At 45.3% G+C, this 25,072-nt stretch overlaps 1 protein-coding gene across 2 annotated transcripts in view; it reads left to right on the forward strand.

Moving 5' to 3' along the window:
* Window positions 1–25,072, forward strand: part of Ranbp10 (RAN binding protein 10) — a 61,327-nt gene that overhangs the window by 10,748 nt on the left and 25,507 nt on the right. The window contains exons 1-2 of one of the 2 annotated variants that reach the window (XM_075977148.1): window positions 5,471–5,578; window positions 12,302–12,354. In XM_075977148.1, the coding sequence (XP_075833263.1) occupies window positions 12,306–12,354 (49 nt within the window). In that variant the 5' untranslated portion in view covers window positions 5,471–5,578; window positions 12,302–12,305. Of the gene's footprint in view, window positions 1–5,470; window positions 5,579–12,301; window positions 12,355–25,072 lie in introns of those variants that run through there. The other variant, XM_075977145.1, reaches the window with a different exon arrangement.

Consider the following 25,072-nt stretch of genomic DNA (forward strand, 5'->3'; position numbering starts at 1 on the left):
TAGCAAAATATATTGGTTCCTTTACCTTATAGGGTAATTATTGTTATTTGGTTTTTTGAAACAGGGTGTCTCTGTGTAACAGCCCTAGCTGTCCTGGAATTAGCTCTGTAGACCAAACTGGCCTTTAATTCACAGAGATCCGCCTGCTTCCCGAGTGCTGGTAAAAATGTACACCACCATTATTTAAAGTGCCCATAAGATCCACCTTCTACTAGGTGGTTTGACCCACGCCTTTAATCATAGCTTTGGAGTTCAAGGTCAGCCTGGTCTACAGACCAAGTTTTAGGACAGCCAGGGCTACACAGAGAAACGCTGTCTCAAAACCAAAAACAAACAAAAAACTCTACCTTTTCTCCGAGAAGAAATTGAGAGACAGTGAGAAGATTTGGGCCTGTGTTTTTCACTATACTCATTTGTTTTGTACGAGCAGAGAGGGGCTTCTTCTCCTAGCCCCGACACAAGGCCAGAGTATAGGCCCCTCTGAAGCTTTCCACTGAGCTGAGCTAGGGCCCTCACTTGTCTTATCTGGAAAGGCCAGGTGAGGTCTGGCTTAGCTGAAAGGGTGTGACTGCTGACGACCTTCAACGTAAAATGTGCTGTTTTTCTACTTTATTTTTTAGCTTGCTTACTTCTTTTCTTCTTTTTTCTCCCTTTCCTTTTTCTTTTCCTTTGCTTTTCCCCTAGCTGCCCTAGAGCTTGCTCTGTAGACTGGGAGGGCCTCAAACTCAGAGATCCGCCTGCCTGTTCATCCCAGGTGCTGGGACTAAGGTGCACCACCAAGCCTGGCTAATTTAATTTTTACGTTGCTCTGGTTGTCCTCAAAGTAACTCTATTGACTAAGCTGAGAGACGCCCTTGTTTGTTGTCTTTAATGGGTAATTCGGTGGTATTATTTAAGGTCACAATGTTGGATAACCGTTGCTACTGTCTATTTCTAAGACTTTTATTATCCCATTAAATAATAATTATTTCCAGTCTGAGTATAGTAGCACATACCTTTAATCCCAGCACTCAGGAAGCAGAAACAAGTGGATAAATTTGAGTTCAAGGCCAGCCAGGATCACGAAGTGAGACTCTTTCTCAGACAGACAGAGTTCAGCACTACCCTCTTCTTCCCACCCCTGAATACATTTTTGTGTTTATGAATTTACCAATTTTAGGTGATTTTATACAAATGGAATCCTACCAAATTAGTCCTATAGTGTCAGACATGTTTTCTGTAAAAATAATTTCAAGGTATATGCTGTGGCATGCACCTGAACTTCATTCTTTTTATGACTGAGAAATTTCCCACTGTGTAGCTAGCTAGTTAGATGGCTAGGCACACAGCAAGACACATTTTGTGTGTCTGTTGGTGCGTTGAACATCTTTTCATGCACTGTTGTATATGGCTCCCTCTCCCTTCCTCTCCCTTCCTTCCTTCCTTCCTTTCTTCAGTTTTTATCTTAGGCTACTCTCAAGCTTACTGTGTATTCAAGGATGATGGTCTTGTCTTCTGGGTGCTGGGGTTTTAGCTGTGCTGCCCTCCCCAGTTTATGCTGTCCTGGAGCTCAAACCCACTGCTTCATGTACACTAGGAGACGGGCTGTCGACTTAGTTACATCCTCAGCAGCAGTGTTTTATAAATCCTTCAGCAGATGTCTATAAGACTGGTGAGATGGCTCAGGGGGTAAAAGCAGTTGCTGTATAAGTCTGAAAACCCAAGTTTGATCTCCCAAACCCATGATAGAAGGAGAGAACCAACCCTCTAGAATGGTTCTCTGTTTTCAGTATGAGTGCATGTGCCCTGGCCCAAATGCATCTGCATTTGTGCCTACGGTAATAATAAAATAAATAAATAAAATAAAATAAAATAAAAATTACACAAAAAGAAACATTTATGTAGTTCTTTGCCTATTTCATAATTGGTTTGCTTTTTATTTGAATTATAAGGGATTTTTTCCCCCCAAGACTGGGTTTCTCTATGTAACCCTGGCTATCCTGGAACTCAGTCTGTAGACCAGGCTGGCTTCAAATTCATAGAGATCTGCCTGCCACTGCCTCCCTAGCGCTGGGACTAAGGTGTGCACCACCACTTCCTGGGTCTTTTTTTTTTTTCTTCTTAAACCTGAGGCTGTCTGATGCATTAGCACTTGCCTGGTTGGTACACTATATGTAGACACACTGTTGTAGCACAGGCTGGCCTTGAATTCCTGGTCCTTCTACATCTGCCTCTTGAGGGCTGGAATTACTGGCATGGGTCACTATATCCTGCTAGTATTGTATTATTTTTGCAGTGAGTGCATGTGTGTATGTGTGTTTGTGTGTCCGTGGGCATGCGTGTGCAATGGTACAGTTATGAAGGTAGAGGAAATTTTCAGGATTCAGTTCTCTCCTTCCACCATAGAATCCAGAGATTGAATTCAGGTCGTCAGGTTTGTGTGTGAATTGCTTGCACCTACTGAGCCGTCTTGCCTACATCCTTAGTTGACTTTTTAATTGCTCTTCTAAGATATATCCCATCTTGGGTTTGCATTTGGGTATGATACATTTGTACTAGTGCACAGCCATTATTGACATTATTCTGCTAAGAGTTACGCTAAGGTCAGAGCTGGGAAGGAGCTGAGAAGCCCTTTAGTCTAACTTCTCCTTTTCTGATAGGGAACCCGAGATGTGGGTTTAAACACAAGATCTGTGATCCCAAATTCGGGTGGAGTCTAAGAGCCCATCCTTTCAGAGTTGGGGTGTTACGTCTAAGGTCCCTGAGAAGTGTTCCGTCAGTCTGCTTTGTTTCATCTAGCCCAGACTGGCGGGGAGTTTGAAGGACAACTCAGAAGGCTGGGCATCAATTCCCGCTCCTCTTGCAGCAGCTTCCTCAGTGCTGGGATTAGAAGTGCACACCACACCTGACTTCCTGTCACTTTAAAATTGATCAGGGTCTAGCAGGATAGTTGGGCAGGTAAAGGTGTTTGCCACTAAGCTTGATGACCTAAGTTTGACCCCTGGGACTCATGTGATGGAAGGAGAACACTAGCTCCTGTGAATTGTTCTCTGACCTCCACGTGTGTATCATGGCACAAAATGCACACCCAAAATTAGTAAAGAAATATAGTGATTTTTTTTTTCAAAAAACAAAATAAGCCGGTTTAGTGGAACGTGCCAGTAGGATTTGCTAAAGGAGGCAGAGGTAGGAGGATCACGATTCAAGGCCAGCCTGGGTGGTGGAACAAGCAGAGGCAGGCCAGTTCAAGGCCTATCTGGTCTATGGAATGAGTTCTAGGACAGCCAAAGCTACTCAGAGACTCTGTACAAAAAACCAAAATAAATTCTTCACATGCTTCCCTTCCAGAAGTAGGAAGGGCACACTAGATTTGTTCCCTGTGTAGAAGGGGTTCCCAGCTCCGTTAGGAAACAACAGAGAAGGTGTCGTGTCCCCCGCTAGCCTTGTTCAAAACTGGAGGGTCGAGAGTCCAGTGCTCTCGTTTCTAAGTCCTGTCCTCTGATATCACCAGGCATGACTGAGTTAGGAAAAAATCTCCAGTCTTTTGGAGCTCTGCTGAGCCTGACTCACTACAGCGGTGTCTTCTGAGAGTGAGCTCTGGGTTGTTCTTGGGCTGGGACCCAAGATGCCATTTCTGCTGTTTCTTCCAGTGCACTCTCAGCCCCCGTCAAGTTCAGGGCGCTAGGTGTATGTGCTGAGGAGCTAATGAAAGCCACGTTCCTTGTCTGTCTCTTGCCACTGAAGGGCTATGCTGGGATGAACCAGAGATGGTTATAGCTGGCTCCTCAATGTGGTTGTTTTCATAATTATAAAAGTGATTCCAGGGCTTAGGGATGTTTCTTGGTAGACTGTTTGCCTAGCATGTCAAAGCCCTAGGTTTGATCCCTAGCACCATGTAAACTGGACGTGGCAGTCCATGTCTATGGTCCCAGCACTTGGGAGATAGAAGCAGAAGAGTCACAAGTTCAAGGCCAATCTTACTTTGGCTATGGTTAGTTAGGGGCCTTTCCTGCCCACCTACAGCTGTGGCTGCCCCTAGTCTCTACCTGGCTTGGTCTTGCAGTGCAGAGCCACAGTGGGGGTAGAGTGTCTCTTGTAGCTGCAGCTTCCATTGTGATTTTGGCAGTGAGCAGCAGAAACTGAGAAGTTAGAAACCAGCTCATGACCCAGCTACCATCTTAGAAACCAGCTCATGACCCAGCTACCATCAGGAACTTGTCTGTTGTCCCTCTGGACTTCCTGGCTGTCTCACGTCTTTGTTAAGTGTTATTTCCTCTGTTTTGCTGCCATATAGAAAGAAAAAAAAACAAATAAAATGGGTTTATTTTGCAGTTACTGGTGGGGTAAATTATACTCTCTCATATCTTCTGATGCCTGAAAAGAGAGCCCAGTGAGAAGCCAAACTTTTGGATCCATTCTGTCACCTATTTAGGGGCTTACTCCCTTCTTCCCAGGCTGTATCTGGTAGTGTTCTTAGCATGGCTTGGCTTATTAGCAACAAGGAAGCAAATGTTCAAGACCTTTCTCCTTGGTAATCCTGAATAAACAGGCATTTGTTTTTAGATGTCCCAAGTTCAGGCCCTTGAGACTAGCCAGATTGATCTGATTCCCCTGCTGGAAGACCCTACAGTGACCTACTAGACAGAGTGGGTCATGTATACAGTCATCCACCTGCTTTCCCTGAGCACCAGCTCAGGTTGCTTCTGGTGACTGGCTGCACTGAGGCCTCTCTGGTTTCATGGTAACAGTTGATTAAGCAGGCCGAGAAACATGCCCATGGATCTATGGTGAACTTGGGAGCAGAGATGAGATTGGAATCGGAGCATGTCCAGTATATTTGTTGTTTGCAAGTAGGTTTTTCATTCAGGTGCTTGTGCTTGATGTCAGTATCAGTGCTAGAACAGAGTTGGGGGATGGCGGCCATGCCTCTTGCTGAGCATGTTGGCTTCAAACTTTCCAAATAAGTCCCAGTTGGCCTTGCTTTGGTGACTGGTTGTGCTGTTTAGTGTCTTAGGCTCTTCAAGCCCCTCAACCTAGAAGTTCACTGGTTCTAAAGAGTGGTTGGCTTTTTCCATGTCATTCCGTCCCTATTGCTTTACTTGGATGACTTTGGTATGGGTTTGCTTCTTCAGTCTGTGTCAGCTATCTGATCAGTGTAGCCTTGCTACACCTCTTCTGTGGCTTTCCATTGACCTCCCGCGAAGCTTAAACTCCTTAAGTTAGCATGTAGGCTGTACACACAATCTCTGTTTCCTGTCCAGCTTTGTTTCTTTATAAGTCTGCCCAGCCTAGAACTCAGCCGCATCGAACTTCTTTCAGTTCCTCTGCCCTGTGTCTGCTTCTTTGCCTTTTTATGCCTTTGCATATTCTGTTGCTTCTGCACGGCACATGCTCTCTCTTGCTTCTCTTGCCTCCTTTACCAGGCTTAGCTCAGCTTTCACTTCCTCAGGGAACCCCGCCCTTCACATCAGTACATCCTGGCTCTCTGGTTTAACCTTAACCTGACAGTGGTGGGACCGAGTGTAGGCCCTACCCTGTTCCCAGCTCTGTGTTGATTCTGTGGAAGGCAGGAATGAAATCTCAGGCTCTACGGAAGAAGGTACTGACATCATTCTTTTACTTGTGGTTATCCAGATACCCCTTCACGATTTGTTTAAGAAGCAGAAACTTGCTGGTGGTGGAATATACCTTTAATCCCAGCACTCGGGAGGCAGGGGCAGGTAGATCTCTGTGAGCTTGAGACCAGCCTGGTCTACAAAGAGAGGACAGAGGGCTATTACACAGAGAAATCCTGTCTTGAAAAACCTAAAAAACAAAACAAAAACCCCAGAAACATTTCTGCATTGAGTGGTCGAGGCGCCCTTGTCATAATCAGTTAACTGGGTGAGAGTTTAGTTCTAGGCTCCCTGTTTTGAGTCTTTTTTGTTGGTCTTCATGTCTATCTTTTGCTAGTCTTATACTTTTTTGTTGTTGTTGCTGTTGTTTCAAGACAGGATTTCTCTATGTAACAGCTTTAGCTGTCCTGTAGCTCTTGTAGCCCAAGCTGGCTTCAAACTCATAGAGATCCACCTACCTGCCTCCCAAGTGCAGGGATTAAAGACATATGCCACTATACCTGGCCTTTATTTTATTTTATTTTATTTTATTTTATCTTATCTTATCTTATTTTGAGACAGGGTCTCACTATGTAACCCTGACTGGCCTAGAACTTGCTATGTAATTCAGGCTGCCATTGAACGCTCAGAGATTGCCTGCTTCTGCCTCCAGAGTGCTGGGATTAAAGGTGAGCACTCCAAGCCTCCTATATTTATTTTTTTGTCTTAACTGCTTTACCCAGAACTCTCAGTGTTCTGTTGAAGCAGTAATAGTGAGAGAGCATTGTATTCCCAGTGTTAGAGGATAAGCTGTGAGTCATGTTACTGTTTTATGTTACTGTGTTAGGATTCTTTCTGTTCTCTGTTGAGTATAATTGGAATGTAATTTTTGTTTTGTTTTGAGACAAGGTATCTACGTAGTTCTGGAGCTTGCCTTATAGATCAGGCTGACCTTGAACTCACAGAGCTCCTCCTGCCTCTGCTTGAGTGCTGGAATTAAAGGCAATTGCCATCACGCTTGGTCCAGATGTAATGTTTAAATATTTAAAATCTTATTTTGTTTGAGGAAGGGTAATTGCTATAGCTCAGGCTGGACTCATAGCTGCCTCAGCCTTCTGATTCTTAAATTATAGGTGTGTGCCACTCACTTGGCTGATCTTTATCCTATATGATTCACCCCTTAAAGTGTATAGTTGTGGATTGGGATTTATTTCAACAATACAGTCCTTGCTTGGCACTTTCAATGTACTCAAAAGGACCTCGACTGAGTGCTGGTATTGCAAAACCAAAAAGTGTGCAGTTCAACACTTAGTATATTCGAAGGGTCCTTATGGCTCTTACCCTTGATTATCTCAGGCTGGTTGGATGATAGTCTTCAGTGCCTGAAAACTCACTAGAAGGTGGGAGCCTGCAGCTATTTTGAACAAAAAGTTGAGACAAGGTCTCTTTATGCATCCCTGGGTAGCTGTGTAGTCAAGGCTGGCATTGAACTTTTGACAGTCTGTCAGCCTCTTCCTTCCAAGTGCTGGGAAATTACAGTTGTGAGTGGTCACACCCATCTGGGAAACTTCTTTCTCTCACTCTCTTTTTACCCCAGTGCTTGGGGCTTGTGTCTAGGCAAGTGCCCTGCCACATGTAGCCCAGCGCTGTATGTCTTCTTGTAGCTTTAGGGCACCCTCCTTTGGAAAAAGACTTGGTGTTATCTGGTGTTTGAAGAGTTGGGGCCTATTTCCTTTGGACCCTGACTCAGCTTTGACCTCATTTGTGTCTGCTAGTTGGGTTCCTGCGGGGCTGCTCCCCATGTCATTGACACCCAGAGGTGGCATGGTGCCCAATGTGAATGGTGTCAGCTTCCCCTGGTTACTCTGCACTTAACTCATCCAATCAGATCTTGAAGTTGAGCAGGAGTTTGTGCAGAGGCTCTCGGAAGTTTTCTAAGAAATGCCCTTCCTCCTGGGGGACACAGAGCCCATAGGAATGTGATGATGGCTACTTGCTGGAGAGAGAAGCTTCTTTTGTAGGAAGTAATAGCTTGTTCCTGTTTGTTTGTTTGTTTTCGAAACGGGGTTTTTTTTTGTGTTTTTTTGGAGCTCTTTTGGAGTTTGTCTTGGAACTCACTTGGTAGACCGGGCTGACCTCGAACTCACAGAGAATCCGCCTGCCTCTGCCTCCTGAGTGCGTGCATGGATTAAAGGAGTGCGCCACCACCGCCCAGCTTCATGTTTGTTTTTTATAGTGCTGGAGATCAGACCCCAGGCTTTGTGCATGTTAGGCAAGTGCTGTATCACTGAGCTACACCTCAGCCCCCTAAAGCAGCTTGTGTTTGAGCATAGATGTCTTAGTGGTCTTTCCCCATGGAACATTGCCAGAACTTTGTCTGGTGACCAAACATAACTCTTCCTGCGGGATCCTTAATTAACCCTGTTTACACTAGCTTTAAGCTGTCAAGGGTCATTCAGGAAACAAATAAGCTCTAAACCCAAGCTCTTCCCTTAGTTTCAGGAAACTCTTATGCCAGGAGTGGGACTACATGTAGTGTGGGATACAGGCTCAGGCCCCTCACAATAGGACAGGATGAGTGGCCGCCTTCCAAGTTAGGGAACCTCCTGGCTGTGTTGTGCATTTTCGGTGGATGACTACAGGCTAGTTGAGTTGTTTACTGCTTAGTCAGCAAAGACATCAGGGGAATGGAGACCAGCTTTTGGCATCTTCTACCACATAAAGCCAGGAAGCTGTTTATTTAGGCCGTTGTTTTTCTGGGGAAATGTGAAGGTTGTAATCTAATGGGGATACTGCCAGCAGGCTCACACAATGGCTCCCGATGGCCCTCAAAGCTGGCCCTTTCTCGCAGTCAGTATGTGTTTCTTGGAAGGGCTGAGCAGTTCTATTCAGCCTTGGGCTGTGTATTGGGCCATGTCTTTGGCCTCAAAGGAGTTAACTCTGTGTCCCAAATAGTGCTTAAAATAAGGAAGACAAGTTTTCTTTGTGCTATGGATGCCCTCTATAAAATGTTGGTCCTTCCTGCATCTCCTTTAAGCACTGTGGACTAAATTAATTAGCTCTGTGTGCTAGTCTGTGCCTTTTGATACCTGTACAACATGATGGGGTTGCTGGTTTCAAAGGGAGATGGGTGGGTCAGAGCCTTGCATTCGTGTTTGCTATTTTGTTTGGGTATTAGAAGTTGTTCCTCCAAAATCCAGTGAATGGTACAGACAGTGAGAGAAAGGAAAGAGGGCATTAATTACATTTGAATGCCAGGCAGGGTCTGGGCTAAGGCTGACTATGGAATGGGATCCTGGGAGTGCTAGGAAGCAGGTGCATAGTACATTTGTACTAGAGGAGGAAGACTCTGATATGAGATCAACATGGAAAGGATCTTGGTAAAGTCATAACACAAGCAATCAAGTGGCTATTGAGGTACTTGAGGCAAATTAAGGCAACTCTATGCAGCTCCTTCAGTTTTGGGAAGTGGGACGGTGCCCAGTTAGTAAGAATGCCTTCTGTACAAGCACAAGGACTTGAGTTTGGGTCTTTAATATCCACACAGCAGTGCACGCCTGTAATCTCAGAACTGGGAAGCTGAAGACAGGAAGATCCTGTGGCTTACAAACCAGCCATATAGCTGAACTAGTGAGCTCCAGGGTCAGTGAAAGATTGTCTTTAAAAACAAAAAAGAGAGACCATTAAGGAAGACACCTGATGGTAAATTCTGGCTTCCACACACACGTGTACACACTACACACACACACACACCAATAGAAACTCTTTTTTTTTTGTTTTTGTTTTTTGGTTTTTTTGAGTCAGGGTTTCTCTGTAGCTTTGGAGCCTGTCCTGGAACTCAACTCTGTAGATCAGGCTGGCCTCAAACTCAAAGAGATCCCACCATCTCTCCCTCCTGAGTGCTGGGATTAAAGGTGTGCACCGTCACCATTGAGCAAAACTTTTTTTCATTATGGTAAAATTCACTTAACATAGTATTTGCCATCTTTTTTTTTTTTTTTCATTTTCGAGACAGGGTTTCTCCGTAGCTTTTGGTTCCTGTCCTGGAACTAGCTCTTGTAGACCAGGCTGGCCTCGAACTCACGGAGATCCGCCTGCCTCTGCCTCCAGAGTGCTGGGATTAAAGGCGTGCGCCACCACCGCCCGGCTAGTATTTGCCATCTTAACCTTTTAGAATGTACAATTCAATGGTATTGAATACATTGCCATTCTTAGTCAATTGTAAAGTTACATCTTAGCCTCTTTGGATGGTGTTTTGGATGTTTTAAGTATTTCAGGCAACTCAGCTGCCTGTTGTAATGGTTTTACGTGCTTAGAATCAGGTGTTTTATATTTGGCTTCTACTTTTACTCTTAAAAGATGATGATTTGGTTGGATGGTGGTGGCACACGCCTTTAATCCCAGCACCTGAGAGCCAGAGACAGGTGGCTCTTTGTGAGTTTGAGGCCAGCCTGGTCTACAGAGCAAATTCCAGGACAGCCAGTGCTATTACACAAAGAAACTCTGTCTCAAGGAGAAAAAAAATGATGATGGTTTGATTTTTTTTCTTAAGATTTATTTATTTATTTTATGTGTATTGGTATTTTGCCTGAATGTGGATTTGTGTGATTTGTGTTAGATCCCCTGGAACTGGAGTTACTGACAGTTGTGAGCTACCATGTGGGTGCTGGGAATTGAACCCTGGTCCTCTGGAAGTACAGTCAGTACTCTTTTTTTTTAATATTTATTTATTATGTATACAATATGCTGTCTGTGTGTATGCCTGAAGGCCAGAAGAGGGCACCAGACCCCATTACAGATGGTTGTGAGCCACCATGTGGTTGCTGGGAATTGAACTCAGGACCTTTGGAAGAACAGGCAATGCTCTTAACCTCTGAGCCATCTCTCCAGCCCCCAGTCAGTACTCTTAACCGCTGAGCCATCTCTTCAGTCCTAGCCATCTTTCCAGCCACAGAGGGCTTGATTCTTTTACTTTTAAGTTCTTGAGTTACCCATTTCCTTCTATACCACAAACACTTAGACTGAAAAAGAGATTTCCTTTTTTGGCTTACCTCTTCTTATGAGTGCTACTAAGACTTCTTTGGAAGTTGCCACAGGAAGGGCCCCACCTTGCCTTGCATACCTTACTTAGGTACCTAGGGTGGAACAATTGTGTGTGTGTGTGTGTGTATGGGGGATGATTTTGGTTTTGGAAGCTCAAACTTCAACTTCTCCCTGCTGTGTGTGATCTAGGAGGCTAGCCATAAATGTACAGGGAAGGTAATGTGTATATGTTTTGAGGAAACTGTGTTTGGGTTCTGAATGATCCAGAGTAGATTCTGCCTGGCTGTACTTTTTCAGTATTACTGCTCCTTGCTAAAGACAAAGTTTGACCTTGCATTGTGCTGCCATTCATTCCCTAGTTCATAGGTACTTTTAAGGAGTTGGTTCTCCTGCCAAAGGATTGGAGGTCATGATTTTAGTACACTTTAGCAGTTAGTCATGGTTACACACAATATCCCTTATTTTCTTTTAAAGGGAAATTTAAAATCATCTGTGTTTATTTTGTGTGCTTGCGTGTGCACACAGATCTGGAAGTCAGAGGGAGACATTTGAGGGTCAGTATTTTCTTTTCATTGTATGGGTCCCAGAGGTGGAATTCAGGTTTCAGCTTGGTGGCAAGTGCCCTTGCCTGATAAGTAATCTTAGTGGTCCTCTGTTTTTAGTGGCAAAGATATTAAGATGCTTCCATTGGAAATAAAAAGGTTAGTTGGATGTGGTGGCACACACTTTAAATCCCAGCAGAAGCAGGCAGATCTCCGTGAGTTCAAGGCCATCCTGGCCTCGTGAGTTCCAGGACATTCATAGCTACACAGAGAAACCCCGTCTCAATCAGTCAATCAATCAATGGATGGAAAAGCAAAAGTTTGTACTTAGATAAGAGAAATCAAGCTGGGCGGTGGTGGCGCACACCTTTAATCCCAGCACTTGGGAGGCAGAGGCAGGCGGATCTCTGTGAGTTCGAGACCAGCCTGGTCTACAAGAGCTAGTTCCAGGACAGGCGCCAAAACCACAGAGAAACCCTGTCTCGAAAAAACAAAACAAAAAAAATAAAACAAAAAAACAAAAAACAAAAAAAAAAAACAAGAGAAATCAAAAGATGAAAGTTCTCTGAGAACCATTAGTGTATTGAAAAAGTCTATAGACATTCCTTTTCTTATTTTTGTGTTCTACTAAGAACTCTTTGAGAAGGGAGATAAATTGATTTTCTTTTTTTTCTTTTTTTCCCTACTAAATATTTATTTTATTTTATTTATTTATTAAAGATTTCTGCCTCCTCCCCTCCACTGCCTCCCATATCCCTCCCCCTCCCCCAATCAAGTCCCCCTCCCTCATCAGCCCGAAGAGCAGTCCAGGTTCCCTGCCTTGTGGGAAGTCCAAGGACTTCCCACCTCCTTCCAAGTCTAGTAAGGTGAGCATCCAAACTGCCTAGGCTCCTACAAAGCCAGTACGTGCAGTAGGATCAAAACCTAGTGTCATTGATCTTGACTTTTCAGCAGTCCTCATTGTCCGCTATGTTCAGCGAGTCCGGTTTTATCCCATGCTTATTCCGACCCAGTCCAGCTGGCCTTGTTGAGTTCAAGATAAGTTGATTTTAGCTAGCATATAAAATAACGAGCATCATCATGGCCTCTTCATACATATGTGTTCCACTTTGTTTTCATTAGTTCCCTATTTGCTTTTTTAAGGTACATGGGAATTGGACTCTCAGCTCAAGGCGTCAACATGAACAGACTACCTGGTGAGTCACTATTTAAGAAAACATTGTTCTGCTCTCTTCTGTCCTGCTCTGTTGGAGTGGCTGAAGACTGGGGAGGGTCTTGTTTGCAGGATGTCCAGCCATGGTCATTGAGTTGGGACATCTTCCATTTCGAAAATTAATTGGTGGAGGCTGCAGTGACAATCTGGCAGTCAAGAGTGCTTCTTGCTTTTCCAGAGGACTTGAGTTCAGTCCTCAGCACCCATGTCAGTGGTCACAGCGGCTTCCTTGGACCCCCGAATCCACACTCAAGACATACACACAGTCACACATAATTAAAAATAGAAATCTTAAAAAAGATTGACAAGTGTCGTCCCTCATGGAATTTGGACTGTTTACTGTTTGTTAAATGAAGTGACCTGACCTTAATCGCCTTGGGGCTACGCCTCAGTAACCCTCATTCCCATTGGCTGTTGTCAGCCCGGGACTCAGGCATGTGCCAGGAGGCATGTATTGCCAAGCCTGGCTCCTTCATTGCTTGTTACTTCACCACATTAAAGATCAAAGTCTTTAAGTGGTTTCCCACGTGGAACCTGGTTGAGGTGAATTCTGAATAAATAAGAGATGTGATTAAGATATTTGGATTTGTAGCTGTGAGTTCACAGCGGCTTCAGATTAGTGAAGTATTCTGGGTTCTGCATCTGGTCCTCCTCTACTAGTCTTCCATGCTTCCAGTTGTTTTCGGCCCCGCTGTTCATTCCTCGTTCTGCTAGGGCACGGCTGTGGAGACAGAGCCTACCCTAAGAGCTTCCAGGTGGTGTTTGCCTTAAGTGGCAGAGGTGGCATGACATGAGCTGCCCTGATACCATCACAGAGGCAAGTAGTGTCCTGGTGGTTTTGCCTTGGATTCCTTGTGCTGGTGCCACGGAAGACAGCTGGCTTTTCTAAAGAGGGAGCGCACTTCAGTGCCCTTTCCTAACAGCTCCCATCCTCACTCACCACGGAGTTGTCGACAACAGACTGATTTCAAATGCAATCTAGACTTGCTCTGAATTCAACTAATTTTCAGGAATTTGGCTTTTCTCTTTTTGTCTTTTTGCTTTAATGTGGTGGAAAGCAAACTTTTGTGTTATTAATCAGAATCTGTAAGTTAGATGTAGCCTAACTTTTTAGCTCTTACACAGATCGGTTTCTTGCTTTCAGTGTGATTTTTGAACTTTTGTACTGTTCTGGTAGTGGAGAAAAGAGATTTTGTTGTTGGAGACAGAGTCTAGTTGTATAGCTCAAGCTAGCCTTGAATTTGAGATTTTTCCTGCCTCTGCTTCCCAAGTGTTGGCATCATAGATGGGCACCACCACGCCCTGCTTCCCTTGCCCTCATTTCTACTCTGACTGCTATCTTGATTGTTCCCCACCATATCTGAACTCTGCCTGATAATTCCATGGTTGGAAATAATCAGACTGATTCTAGGTAGGGCTTCTTGGGAAGGATGGACACTCCTGACTTGCCTAGGATGCAGATCTAGCTTAGGGCAGTATATGGCTAGAGTGGAGGGTTTCTTCCCGGGTATGACAGTGGGCTGGTCTATCATTGTTCAATTTACTGCTGCGTTTGGAAGGTTAGAATACAAGAGTGTGCTTTCAACCTTTCTGAGATTGCTCTGTGTGTGGGGTGTGTGTGTGTTGAATATATGTTCTTTAAACTGAAAACGTCATCATTTGTTAAAAGTTAGACCCCAAACTCCTTGCAGGTGTTTTGGCAGGGAGGCAGGGTAGGTATGGTAGCCTTCCTGCCCACTGTTTTTGATTTCCAAGAGGCCCTTGAAGACTAATTGGGTTGTTTGGATATGTGATTGATGGGAGGAGACTGGTAATGGCTTTGGCTGGGTCCAAATTTTGAGTCTTTGTTATTACCTTTAGATGAGATGTTTGAGAGATAATATATCTTCTGGCCTGCTGGCCACCTGGTGAGCATCTGTTTCTGTAGCCAGTGCTCACTTGTCCACATAGACTCAAAGCTTTATGAATATTTACTTGTTTAATTTTTTTTTTCCCAAGACAGGGTTTCTTTGAGTAGCGTTGGCTATCCTGGAACTCACCCTAAAGCAGGCTGGCGTCAATCTCAGAGAGATCCACCTTTCTCTGCCTTCCAACTGCAGGGGCTGAAGGTGTGCATGACCACCTCCTGGCTTAGGTTTTTTTTTTCCCCTTGAGATAGGGTCCCTCTATTATGTTTTTCTGGCTGTCTTGTAGACAAGCTGGCCTTAAACACATAGAGGCCCACCCGTCTCTGTCTCCCAGGTGCTGGTATTCAAGACATATGCAACTACACCCCACTCAGATATCCCTTTTGAGATCAGTGTGTACATATATACTTGATGGTCATGTTCGGTGTTTGTTCACCATTAGTGGACCCAGTGAAGCCAATTTGTTTGCATATACTATAACTACAAACTTTTCTGCCTACTGGAAATATGTATTCATGGGGGAAGGGGTTTGTTTTGAGACAGGCTGGCCTTGAACTCAGTCTTCCAACCTTTCTCTCTGCTGGGATTACAGGCTTACCACACAATGCCTGGATATTTTTCTTTAAATTAAAAAATTAAAAATTTTATTCTCCTGGGGTATTGAACCTAGGACCTTGAATATCCTAGGCAAATGCTCTCCCACTGAGCTATCTACTCAGCAGGGTTTGCTCTTTTGACCAGTCTTAGAAACATCTTTGTGCAGACTGCTTGTTATTTCTTCCAGTGTTGTTTAGGGAGGGGTGTTAATATTTTAATATAGTAAAGATGTCAGAGTTTTTATATTTGTCTATAATAAACCTTTTCTGGGGGAACAGGAGATAGGAAAGCAGAGTCTCATGTATACCAAGCTAGCCTCAATCTCACTATATAGCTGAGTGATCTTGAACTCTGATTCTCCTGTCTCCGAGTAAGCCTTCATTATGAGCCTGTACTACCACACCCAATTTTGGGCTAGACCAGTTTGGAACTAGCAAGCTCAACAAACAAAATTTTAATTAACTGTTCCAAAATGCTGTACTGACATTTTTTCTCTTTCTTTCTTTCTTTCTTTCTTTCTTTCTTTTTTTTTTTTTGGTGGTTTTTTGAGACAGGGTTTCTCTATGTAGCCTTAGCTGTCCTGGAACTAGCTTTGTAGACAGATTGGCCTCAAATTCACAGAGATCCACCTGCACTTGGATTAAAAGCATGCATCACCACCACCTGACCATATTGACATTTTAAATTTGTAGGGCTGGAGAAATGGCTCAGTGGTTAAGAGCATTGACTGTTCTTCCAGAGGACCTGAGTTCAATTCCCAGCAATCACATGGTGGCTCACAACCATCTGGCGCCCTCTTCTGGCCTGCAGACATACATAGAGGCAAAATGTTGTATACATAATAAATAAATCTTTAGAAAAATTTGTAATGCATACACAAAATCCATGTGTTAGCATAGGAAACCTTAATTTCACTGAAAATAAGTCTTCCAAACCAGAAATGGCATATATCTCTCCATTTTTAATTTATTGTAATTATTGTTGTTGCTGCTTTTGTTTTGTTCTGAAATATGGTCTCACTATGTATCCCAAGCTGGTTTCAAACTAGACTTTTGCCTACCTTAGCCTCTTGAGTTCTCTGAGTCCTGGGATGATAGGTATGTGTTTCCATGCCCAGCAGAAACTAATGGTGTCTTAGCCAGACTAAGTTTGCTTAGTGGTTGGTCATATTTTGTTTGTTTCTCTCTCTTTCTTCCTTTTCTTTCTTTCTTTCTTTTCTTTCTTTCTTTCTTTCTTTCTTTCTTTCTTTCTTTCTTTCTTTCTTTCTTTCTTTCTTTTCTAAGATAGGGTTTCTCTGTGTTACCACCCTGGCTGTTCCGGAACTCTCTCCTTGAACCAGGCTGGCCTTGAACTCTCAGAGATCATCCCCCTCTCTCCCCCCCAGTGCTGGGATTAAAGGCGTGCGCACCACCAGCCCAGCTGGTGCAGGAATGTTTAATGAAGGGAGAGACAGTCGTAGAGGTTGTGAATCCTGCTTCTTGGTCGTTTGTTTGGCCGATATTGAGGCTTAGATCTGAACGATGACACGGGAATGGCTGTCCCTGTGAGTAAACATACATGTTTTCTGACGGGGTGCATGGTTCCCTGGGGGAGAACGGTGATGGTGGTCTCCTCCACCTTCTCCTTCTTCAATAAGCAGCTGGGAGGGGAGGGGGGCTACAGAATTGATTTGTATAGGCAAGATGCTAACCAACTAATTCACCCTAACTCCGTGTAGAGGAAGGAGAACCAGAGGAATTGAAGCTGGGGCTCTTGGGCAGTAAGAACTTTAGAAAATTCAGCTGGTCAGGGAACTGTAACAAGTAGTCGATTATAGTTTACATAAAGACTATTTTCTCACCCTAAGATAGTAACTGGAAGCATTTACTCCTAAGTGGAATGGGATCTCAGTAATGAGGTTGTGGGTTTGGTCCCCAGTACTGCCCATCCCCGAAAGTAGGCAGTTATGTTTTAAATGTGTGTATACTGAGATAACAGAATATATCTGGTTTGTTTGAAAAAACTCCTGCTAGGTCATTGGGAGAGGTCCTTATGTTGATGGCTGTATATGAAGATTACTTTTTCTTTTTGAGGGTGGTGATGGGAGTTGGGCCCAGGATCTTGCACTTGCTAACTCTACTGCTTCACATATACCACTCAACCTATATAGATTATTTCCTGTTTTCAAGTTTAGAAAAACAGCTAGACTGGGCTGTGGTGGCGCACACCTTTAATCCCAGCACTCGGAAGACAGAGACAGGCAGATCTCTGTGAGTTTGAGGCCAGCCTGGTCTGCGAGAGCTAGTTCCAGGACAGCTAGGGCTACACAGAGAAACTTTATCTTGAAAAACTAAAAACCAGAAGAAAATAAGAAAAGAAAAGCTTAGGTGGGCTGGAGATGTGGCTCAGTTGGTAAATTGCCTGCTACACAAGCTTCAAGATCTGAATTTGAATCTTCAGAACCCACGTAAAAACTGGGTGTGGGAGCAGACATATGTAACCCCAGTGCTGTGGTGTGTGTGTGTCAACAGGCAAATCCCTAAAATGCACAGACTAGACAAGCTAGGTGAGGCAGACCCTGCCTCAAAGGTTCAGCAGGAGACCCTGTCTCAAAATAGAAAAGATGAGTGACTGAGTAAAGACATCCAGGGTTGAGCTCTGCCCACTGCCTTCTGTGCATGTATTCACCTGCATGCAGGTGTACCCACGTTGACAAGTACATGCATCCCTCTTCCAGTACTGCCTGCTGTGCATGTATTCTCCTGCATGCAGGTGTACCCACATTGACAAGTGCATGCATCCCTCTTCCTGAACAGCATACACACAAAACAAAACAAACAACAACAAAACTTAGGAGTCAATAAGTCTTAGAGAAAGCATTTTGTTTTGTTTTGAGGGCTGTTTGGGTGAGAAATCAAAGCATGTTGGGTTTGTGAGTGCGGGGTTTGTTCTCAGCGTGTAGTTAAGGTCTTTTGTGCTTTTGTTTGCAGGTGACCTGGAGATGGGTGTATGGATTATGCTCAATACAGAGGGAGGACTAGGAAGTGGGGCTTAGTTACTCCTTTCTGGGGAGCCATGGATATCCAGGTACCCGTTGGGAGTCTCAACAAAGTACAAGAACTCATCCAGGACTGTATGTGCTAGCACACATCTGTCAGGAACCTGAAGCAGGAGGCTAGTGAGTTCTCAGCCAGATTAGGCTATAAAGTGAAATGTTCTTCAGATGAAAAACAAATAGCCAGGCCTGATGGCTCCTGAGTTTATCCCAGCAGAGATAGGTGGATCTCTGAGTTCGAAGCCAGCCTGTCCTATATCAGCTTGGACTGTGTAAGTGAAACCCTGTTCTAGACAGACAGACGGAAACCCTTCACAGGGATCAGAACTGTGACGTGAGGGATGCACCGAGCCCTCTGGCTGGCTGTGGGAGTGGAGTACCCTCCCTTCTTATGTCCTGGCAACTTGCCTGGAATTGCAGTGTCAGGCTGCTGCTTCAGCATTTAGAAGTGGTAGCAGACATTACTCTCATCCTGAAAGAGGCCACTGGAATGAAAAGGATCACCCTTGATCCTGGGCCAAGAAGGCCCTGGGCTTAGCCCCTGCAGGCTAGCCTTTCCAGTATTTAAGGGAAACTTGTCAGGGCAGGTCCCATCATCCCTTCACAGGCCTGTCTACTCTAGAGCAGGGTCTGGGTATGAATAATAGCTACCCTAGCTCCTTGTGCTGTGGAGCTTCTGGAGAAGTATCACCAGACAGGTCTCTTTTTCCATGGGAAGGTTGGAAAGCTGTTCTGGTGTGTGGGAGCAGCTGTGGTGGGACCAGAGAACAAGTGGCCCAGGCCCTTTGCTCTGGAATCCTTGTGTTTTAGGCGCTCTCTGTACCGGATGCTTTACAGGGAGCATCTCATTTTTTATAACGTGAGGCCCTCATAGTGCACCGTACAGGCGCTCTGTGACAGGTGCTGAGTCTGGTCCCGAGGTAAACAGACACAGCCTCCCCGCCCTGTGAAATCTGACCAGTAGGAAGGAACATGTAGTCGTGTAGTCGAGAACTCCTCATGGGCACTTTACACTGGTAGGTTCCTTGAAGCCCGCTAGAGTGTGGTGAAAGTGTGCTAGGGTCAGACCTTCCTGAGGCAGCTGTCCAGGCTGGAGACTAAGGGATGAGGGAGAGTCAGGCCAGGAGTGGTGATAACAAGTGGGGAGGGAGGATCAGATGGGGAAGAACGTTCTAGGTAGAATAAAGATCCTGATGGAGGATTCAAGAGCTGAGTCACGAGGGAATGGGTAAGGCCAATGGGGATTGGGCTGTATGGTTGACACGGTCCAATAAGGAATATGGATTGTCTTGGGTGTTTTGAGGAAACCATAGTACAGCTTGGAAGGACAGGTATAAAGAGACAAACTTGTCTCAGTGGCTAGAACTTCATGAAGTGACTTGGACAAGATTAATGAGGAGAAGATGGTAATAGCTAATCCTTAAGCTAAAAAAAAAAAAAACAAAAAAAAAAACCTGAGAAGATGGAATGACTGACTAGTTCTTTGAGAAGTAATTGAGCAAGACTTGTGTTTTAGACAGTTGCTCTGCAAGCTGTTAGCGTATCTCCAGAGAGTTGCTGACCATTGCTTTCAGAAATCTTTCACTAAGCATGGGGCTGTAGCTCAGTTGGTGGGGTGTTTGTTTGCCCAGCATGCAAAACATTTGATCCCCAGCCATGCAGAAGCCCATGGGCTATGGTGATGCGTACCTATATAGTCCCAACACTCTGGGAGGAAGAGGCCTGATGAAGCAGAAATTTAGTTATCTTGGCTATGTAATGAGTTTTGAGGCAGCCTGTGCTATGTGAGTGCTGTCTCAAATTTTATTTATTTGTGTGTGTGGTTTTTTTGAGACAGAATTTCTCTGCATAACACCCATGGTCATCCTGGAACTCATTTTGTAGACCAGGCTGGCCTTGAACTCACGGAGATCCACCTGCCTTTATTTACTATTATTTATTAATTAGTCAGGGGTTTCTCTGTGTAGCGCTGGCTGTCTTGGATCTCATGCTGTAGATCAGACTGGCCTTGAACTCTTCTGCCTTCGCCTTCCAAGTGCTAGGATTAAAGATGTGTGCCACTACTGCCCAGAAAATTTTTAAAAAGAAAAATGGTTTTTCTGGTAACAGTCCAGCTGGCCTTGGTGAGCTCCCAGTAGATCATCTCCACTGTCTCAGTGGGTGGGTGCACTCCTCGTGGTCCCGACATCCTTGCTCATGTTCTCACTCTTTCTGCTCCTCATTGGGACCTTGGGAGCTCAGTCCAGTGCTCCAGTGTGGGTCTCTGTCTCTATCTCCATCCATTGCCAGATGCGAGTTCTAGGATGATATGCAATATATTCGTCAGTATTGCTCTAGGGTAAGGTCATTTCAGGTTCCCTATCCTCAGCTGCCCAGGGAACTAACTGGGGACCTCAGCTTGGGCACCTGGGAGCCCCTCTAGGGTCAAGTCTCCTGCCCACCCTAAAGTGGGTCCCTTAACTAAGAATTGTGGTTCCGTGCTCCCCTATCCAACCTTCCTTTATCCCGATCCTCCTGTTTCCCCAAGTCCCCCCTCCTTCCCTTCTACCTTTTCTCTCCCCATCTCCCCTTACCCCCTTCCCACCCCACCCCCAAGATCCCACTTTTCTCCCCGGCAATTTTGTCTACTTCCCTTATCCAAGAGGATAACTATATGTTTTTCCTTGGGTTCACCTTCTTACTTAGCTTCTTTAGATTCGCCTATTGTAGACTCCGTGAGCCCTATTTATGGCTAGAAACCAATTATGAGTGAGTACATCCCATGTTCATCTTTTTGGGTCTGGGATACCTCACTCAGGATAGTGTTTTCTATTTCCATCCATTTGCATGCAAAATTCGAGAAGTCATTGTTTTTTACCGCAGCGTAGTACTCTAGTGTGTATATATTCCATACTTTCTTCATCCATTCTTCCATTGAAGGGCATATAAAACTGGACTCTCAGAACATGGCGAACAATGAGGGCTGATGAGACGCCAAGGACATTGGCACGCGGTTTTGATCCTACGCAATGTGCTGGCTTGGTGGGAGCCTAGCCAGTCTGGATGTTCACCTTCCTAGATATGGATGGAGGGGGGAGGACCTAGGACTTACCACAGGGCAGGGAACCATGACTGCTCTTTGGACTGGAAAGGGAGGGGGAGAGGAGTGGGGGGAAGGGGAGAGGGGTGGGAGGAGGGGGAGAAGAGTGGGAGGAGGGGGAGAAGAGTGGGAGGAGGGGGAGGGAAATGGGAGGCTGGTGGGAGGAGGGGGAAATTTGTTTTTTTTTTCTTTTCTTTATCCTCCTTTTATCAATAAAAAAATTTAAAATAAAAAAAGAAAAATGGTTTTTTTAAGTTAAAAAATGGCTGTTTTGATGCGGAATCTCAGGTACATTAGAAACAGGCTGAGAGCGGCTCTTGTCAAAGTCAGTCAGAGAGAAGATGTTAACTAAGGAGCCGAGGCCTGTCTACCCTGCTGTTGCTACTGTAGAGAAATACATGGTCCTCAGCTCCTAATACTGCCTTTCAGCCTTGTAAAAAATGCTTGTGAGGAAGGAGTATTGCAGGTGTGGATAGGCATCATTTTCGTGTGGCCCTGATCTAGTGTTTGAAACCATCCAGAACCGGTATACGCCTGACAGACTCTTCTCCTTCTCTACCCTGATTCCTGTTTCTCTGGTCCCCAGGATCTACTATCTTAGTAATGTACAGTCGCTGAGTGAAGGGCCTGGAGAGGTGGTGGCAGCAGTATTGGTCTTCCTTAAGAGGAGTCCTGTGGCCTCTGAGTGGTTGGTTGGGCTTGGCCAGGCCCCGAAAGGGCAGCGTGAGGGCAGCCAGGGGACCTCCTAGCTGAGAGAATCAGATCACTGCGCTCATTCCACTCCATTTTAAAGTAAATTATCCCATAGAAAGCTCGGTTCTTTTCTTAAGGCTGGGCAGAAAGTGAACTTGCTTTCTCTAAATGGAAGTTTTCTTGCAAGGACCAGGTCCCCGTGTGCTTCTTGCTCTGCCGACAGCCCCTGACTCCTAGAGTAGCCTGTGGGGTCTCCGCTGATCTCATCCCATGCTTCTGCCGCTTTCTCTGTTCTTTCTTTGTCCATGACCTTACTGGTTTCTTCACCTCTGTGCCCCTGCCTGCTCCTGCTGCTGAGAGGACCATTTCTTCCTCTGCTTCTTCTTCAAATATCTCTGCCCCCTGCACATACTACACAGCCTCGGGGCTGTGGGGCACCTTAGACATGCTGCCAACGTACGTCTGCCACTGGCAGACACTGATTATGCTTGCCTTGGGAATGCCCTTCCTCTTGACCCTAGTTCAGTCTTGCTTGGTCCCTTCAGCTCTGCCTGTCTCCCTGATGACACTTGTCACCATGCCTTGTGTGACTCAACATTTATCATGTCCTTAATTAGGTTGTAGGCTCCATATGACTTGGACAAAGTCTCTTACTGTGTAGCCCTGGCTATCCTGGAACTCGTTATGTAAACAGTCTGGCTTTGGGTTCACAGAGATCCACCTGCCTCTGCCTCATGAGTGTTGGAATCTGAGGTGTGTGCCACCACAGCCTGGCTGTGGAATACATCTTTTAATCATGACTCATACAGAGTGCATAGAGGGCCTTGATAATGGCTTTGGGTTGAAATTATTCTTGTTCTTTGCTGTGCTTTGCCTCAACATGATGAACTTCAGAAGTCACCTGTGGTTTTGGAGCCAGTTTTGCATCAGGTTCTCTTGACCCGAAAGCCTTGAGCTTGGATGAGCCTTGGTTTGGAGCTCCGCCTACCCCCAATGCCTTAAGAACTGTGGCATTGATTGTGATGGAGCTCTTCCACCTTGCACTAACAGGGCTCAGAGTTACCGAACTGAGAGCTGGCTCACATTTGGTCATGTAGGAAAGCAGATCTTACATTAATAATTGATTGTGTGTGTTCGTTTGTGTATGTGAAGGCACAAATGTGTGGTGCATGTTGGCCATAGGACAACTTGCAGTGGCCAGTTCTCTTCTACCCTTTGAGTCTTAGGGATTGAACTCTACTTACCAGGTTTACAGCAGACATCTTGTCAGCCTGGAAAATCTTGAGGGCTGTATGGTTGACTTGTGAAACTGTATGGCCCAGTGACTAAGGCCATCGGCTGGGAAGCCACATTGTCTGCTTTTGCATTCTTGCAGCTTTGTTACCTAGAATGATTACTTAATTGCTTGGTTTGTTAGTTTCTCCATTTGTAAAATGGAAGGGATATATTAGCTTATAAATATCTAGGGTGGTGGTTATAAGGATTGAAGATTAATTCTTTTGTAGGGAGGGTCCTAGATAGGAATCTCAAAATATCTCTCAAAAAGGAGTAGAAGTATATCTCTTGTTAGAAAAGGTAAATTTTCTCTACATGAAAAAAAAAAAGGAGCAACTGTACATTTAAACTTCTCCTGTGTTTGCATATAGGTTGGAGTTAGCTTTCAAGGAAACTACTTTCTGAAGCAGGGCAGAGTGGCCCATGCATTTAATCCCAGCATTTGGGAGACAGAGGCAGGTGGATCTCTGTGAGCTCAAGGCACCCTGATCTACATAGTGAGTTCCAGGACAGCCAGGACTACATAACAGAGAGACCCTGTCTCAAGGGAGGGGGAGAAAGAAAAAAGAAAGGAAACTGTACTTTCCCCTCGAGTGCTTGTCTTCTGCACTTGAGTGTAGACTGTCCTAGCAGGAGTAGTAGTGTGAACCACTGAGACCATGGTCAGGATGCTGATGCTTCTAGTGTGTTTTTGTAGGTTACTGGCTCAGTGGAGCATCTTCGCCTTCCAGGCTGTTGGGGCAGAGAGATGGCACTGTGGGACTCACTGATGATAGCAGGAACTCCTCCCTCCCTCACGAGGCTCTGCTGCTCAGTGTCTTGAGAGCACTGGGAGTGTCTTGGTTACACTGTCAGAAGTTTCTGTTGGAAGATGTGGAAGTTTTGTTATCTCTTACAAGGTGTTCTTTAGTTTCCTTTCGCGTGAAACCAGGGAACAGGTGTGGCTCCAAAATAAGAATGTCGGAACCCTGGGCGAACTGACTCAGAGGCGAGGCTGAATGATTTACTGACAGGTGAGTGCAGCTGCCTGCTGCCCCACCCGTGTTCTGGAGAACTAGCAGGAAAGGGCAGGGATCCCTAGACTGAGGAAGCTGGATGAAGAAAGCAGGATTGTGTGGATGGAGAGCAGGGTTGGGCCTCGTCCATGTATGGGTGCTTTGAGAGTTGTGGGACAGACAGATGTTGCTTCTGTGCCCCGTGCCTCAGATGGAGCCAGGGAAACTCATGCTGTGTTGAAAGGAGGTCCATCTGCAAAGAGCTGGGTTTCTGGCATTGTCTGACTTACCTTTTCTGTAGTAGGATGGCCGTTCTCATGGTGCTGCATACATTACTTTGTTACAACCCCACAGAGGAGAATTCAGACCCACTGAGACCTGTTTTCCTTAATTGTTGGAGAGGAATATCTGGAAGGATGATGGTTAGGGATTGGGAAGTATATCTGCTGGAGCAGCTGCTGCCCAGGCCTGGGCTGGGGACTGAGATGGGGGAGGGCACAGGCTGGAGCAGTCGATGGTGGAAAGTACTGGAACACCTTTCCAAGCCCGCCATCAGCAGGATATCCCCTTAGGAGAGCTGCCTCGTATAGTTGGGCCACATTCTGTAAATAGCTCATCTGTCACATCTGCACACACTTAGGAGGGTCTGTGCCAGGCTCACGTGAGAGGGAGAATACATAACAGGATGTTCAATATCCTTCCTCTCTACCTTCCTAAGTAAGGGTGCAACTCAAGCAGTGGAAAGTATCTAAAGTAAATACTAGAGCGGATGGTGGGACACAGCTGACGTTCCAGGTATTGCTGCCATGTGGGTGGGTTTCTACTAGTCTGGAAATGCTGCTTGTGTGTTCCTCCAAACAGAAATTATTCTTTCCTACTTCGTGTAAGCTGGGACCCTTGCTGCTCATTAGTTGACCAGCATCCACCAGGTCTTTTGTTCAGCCATTGTCTCTCTGGAACATCTTTCCTCTCAGGAGCTAGTGTTTTGTAAGGGTTTGCCAAGCCCCCTGGGAGGGAAACTGTGCTTCTCTCCAGCTGGATGAGTTGAACTTCAGGGCCTTACTAAGATTTTGCATGTCCTTCCTCCTCACTGTAGCAGACTCCCTGGGCACAGAAACTGG

Source organism: Microtus pennsylvanicus, chromosome 6, assembly GCF_037038515.1.
Source record: "Microtus pennsylvanicus isolate mMicPen1 chromosome 6, mMicPen1.hap1, whole genome shotgun sequence".
Lineage (NCBI taxonomy): Eukaryota > Metazoa > Chordata > Mammalia > Rodentia > Cricetidae > Microtus > Microtus pennsylvanicus.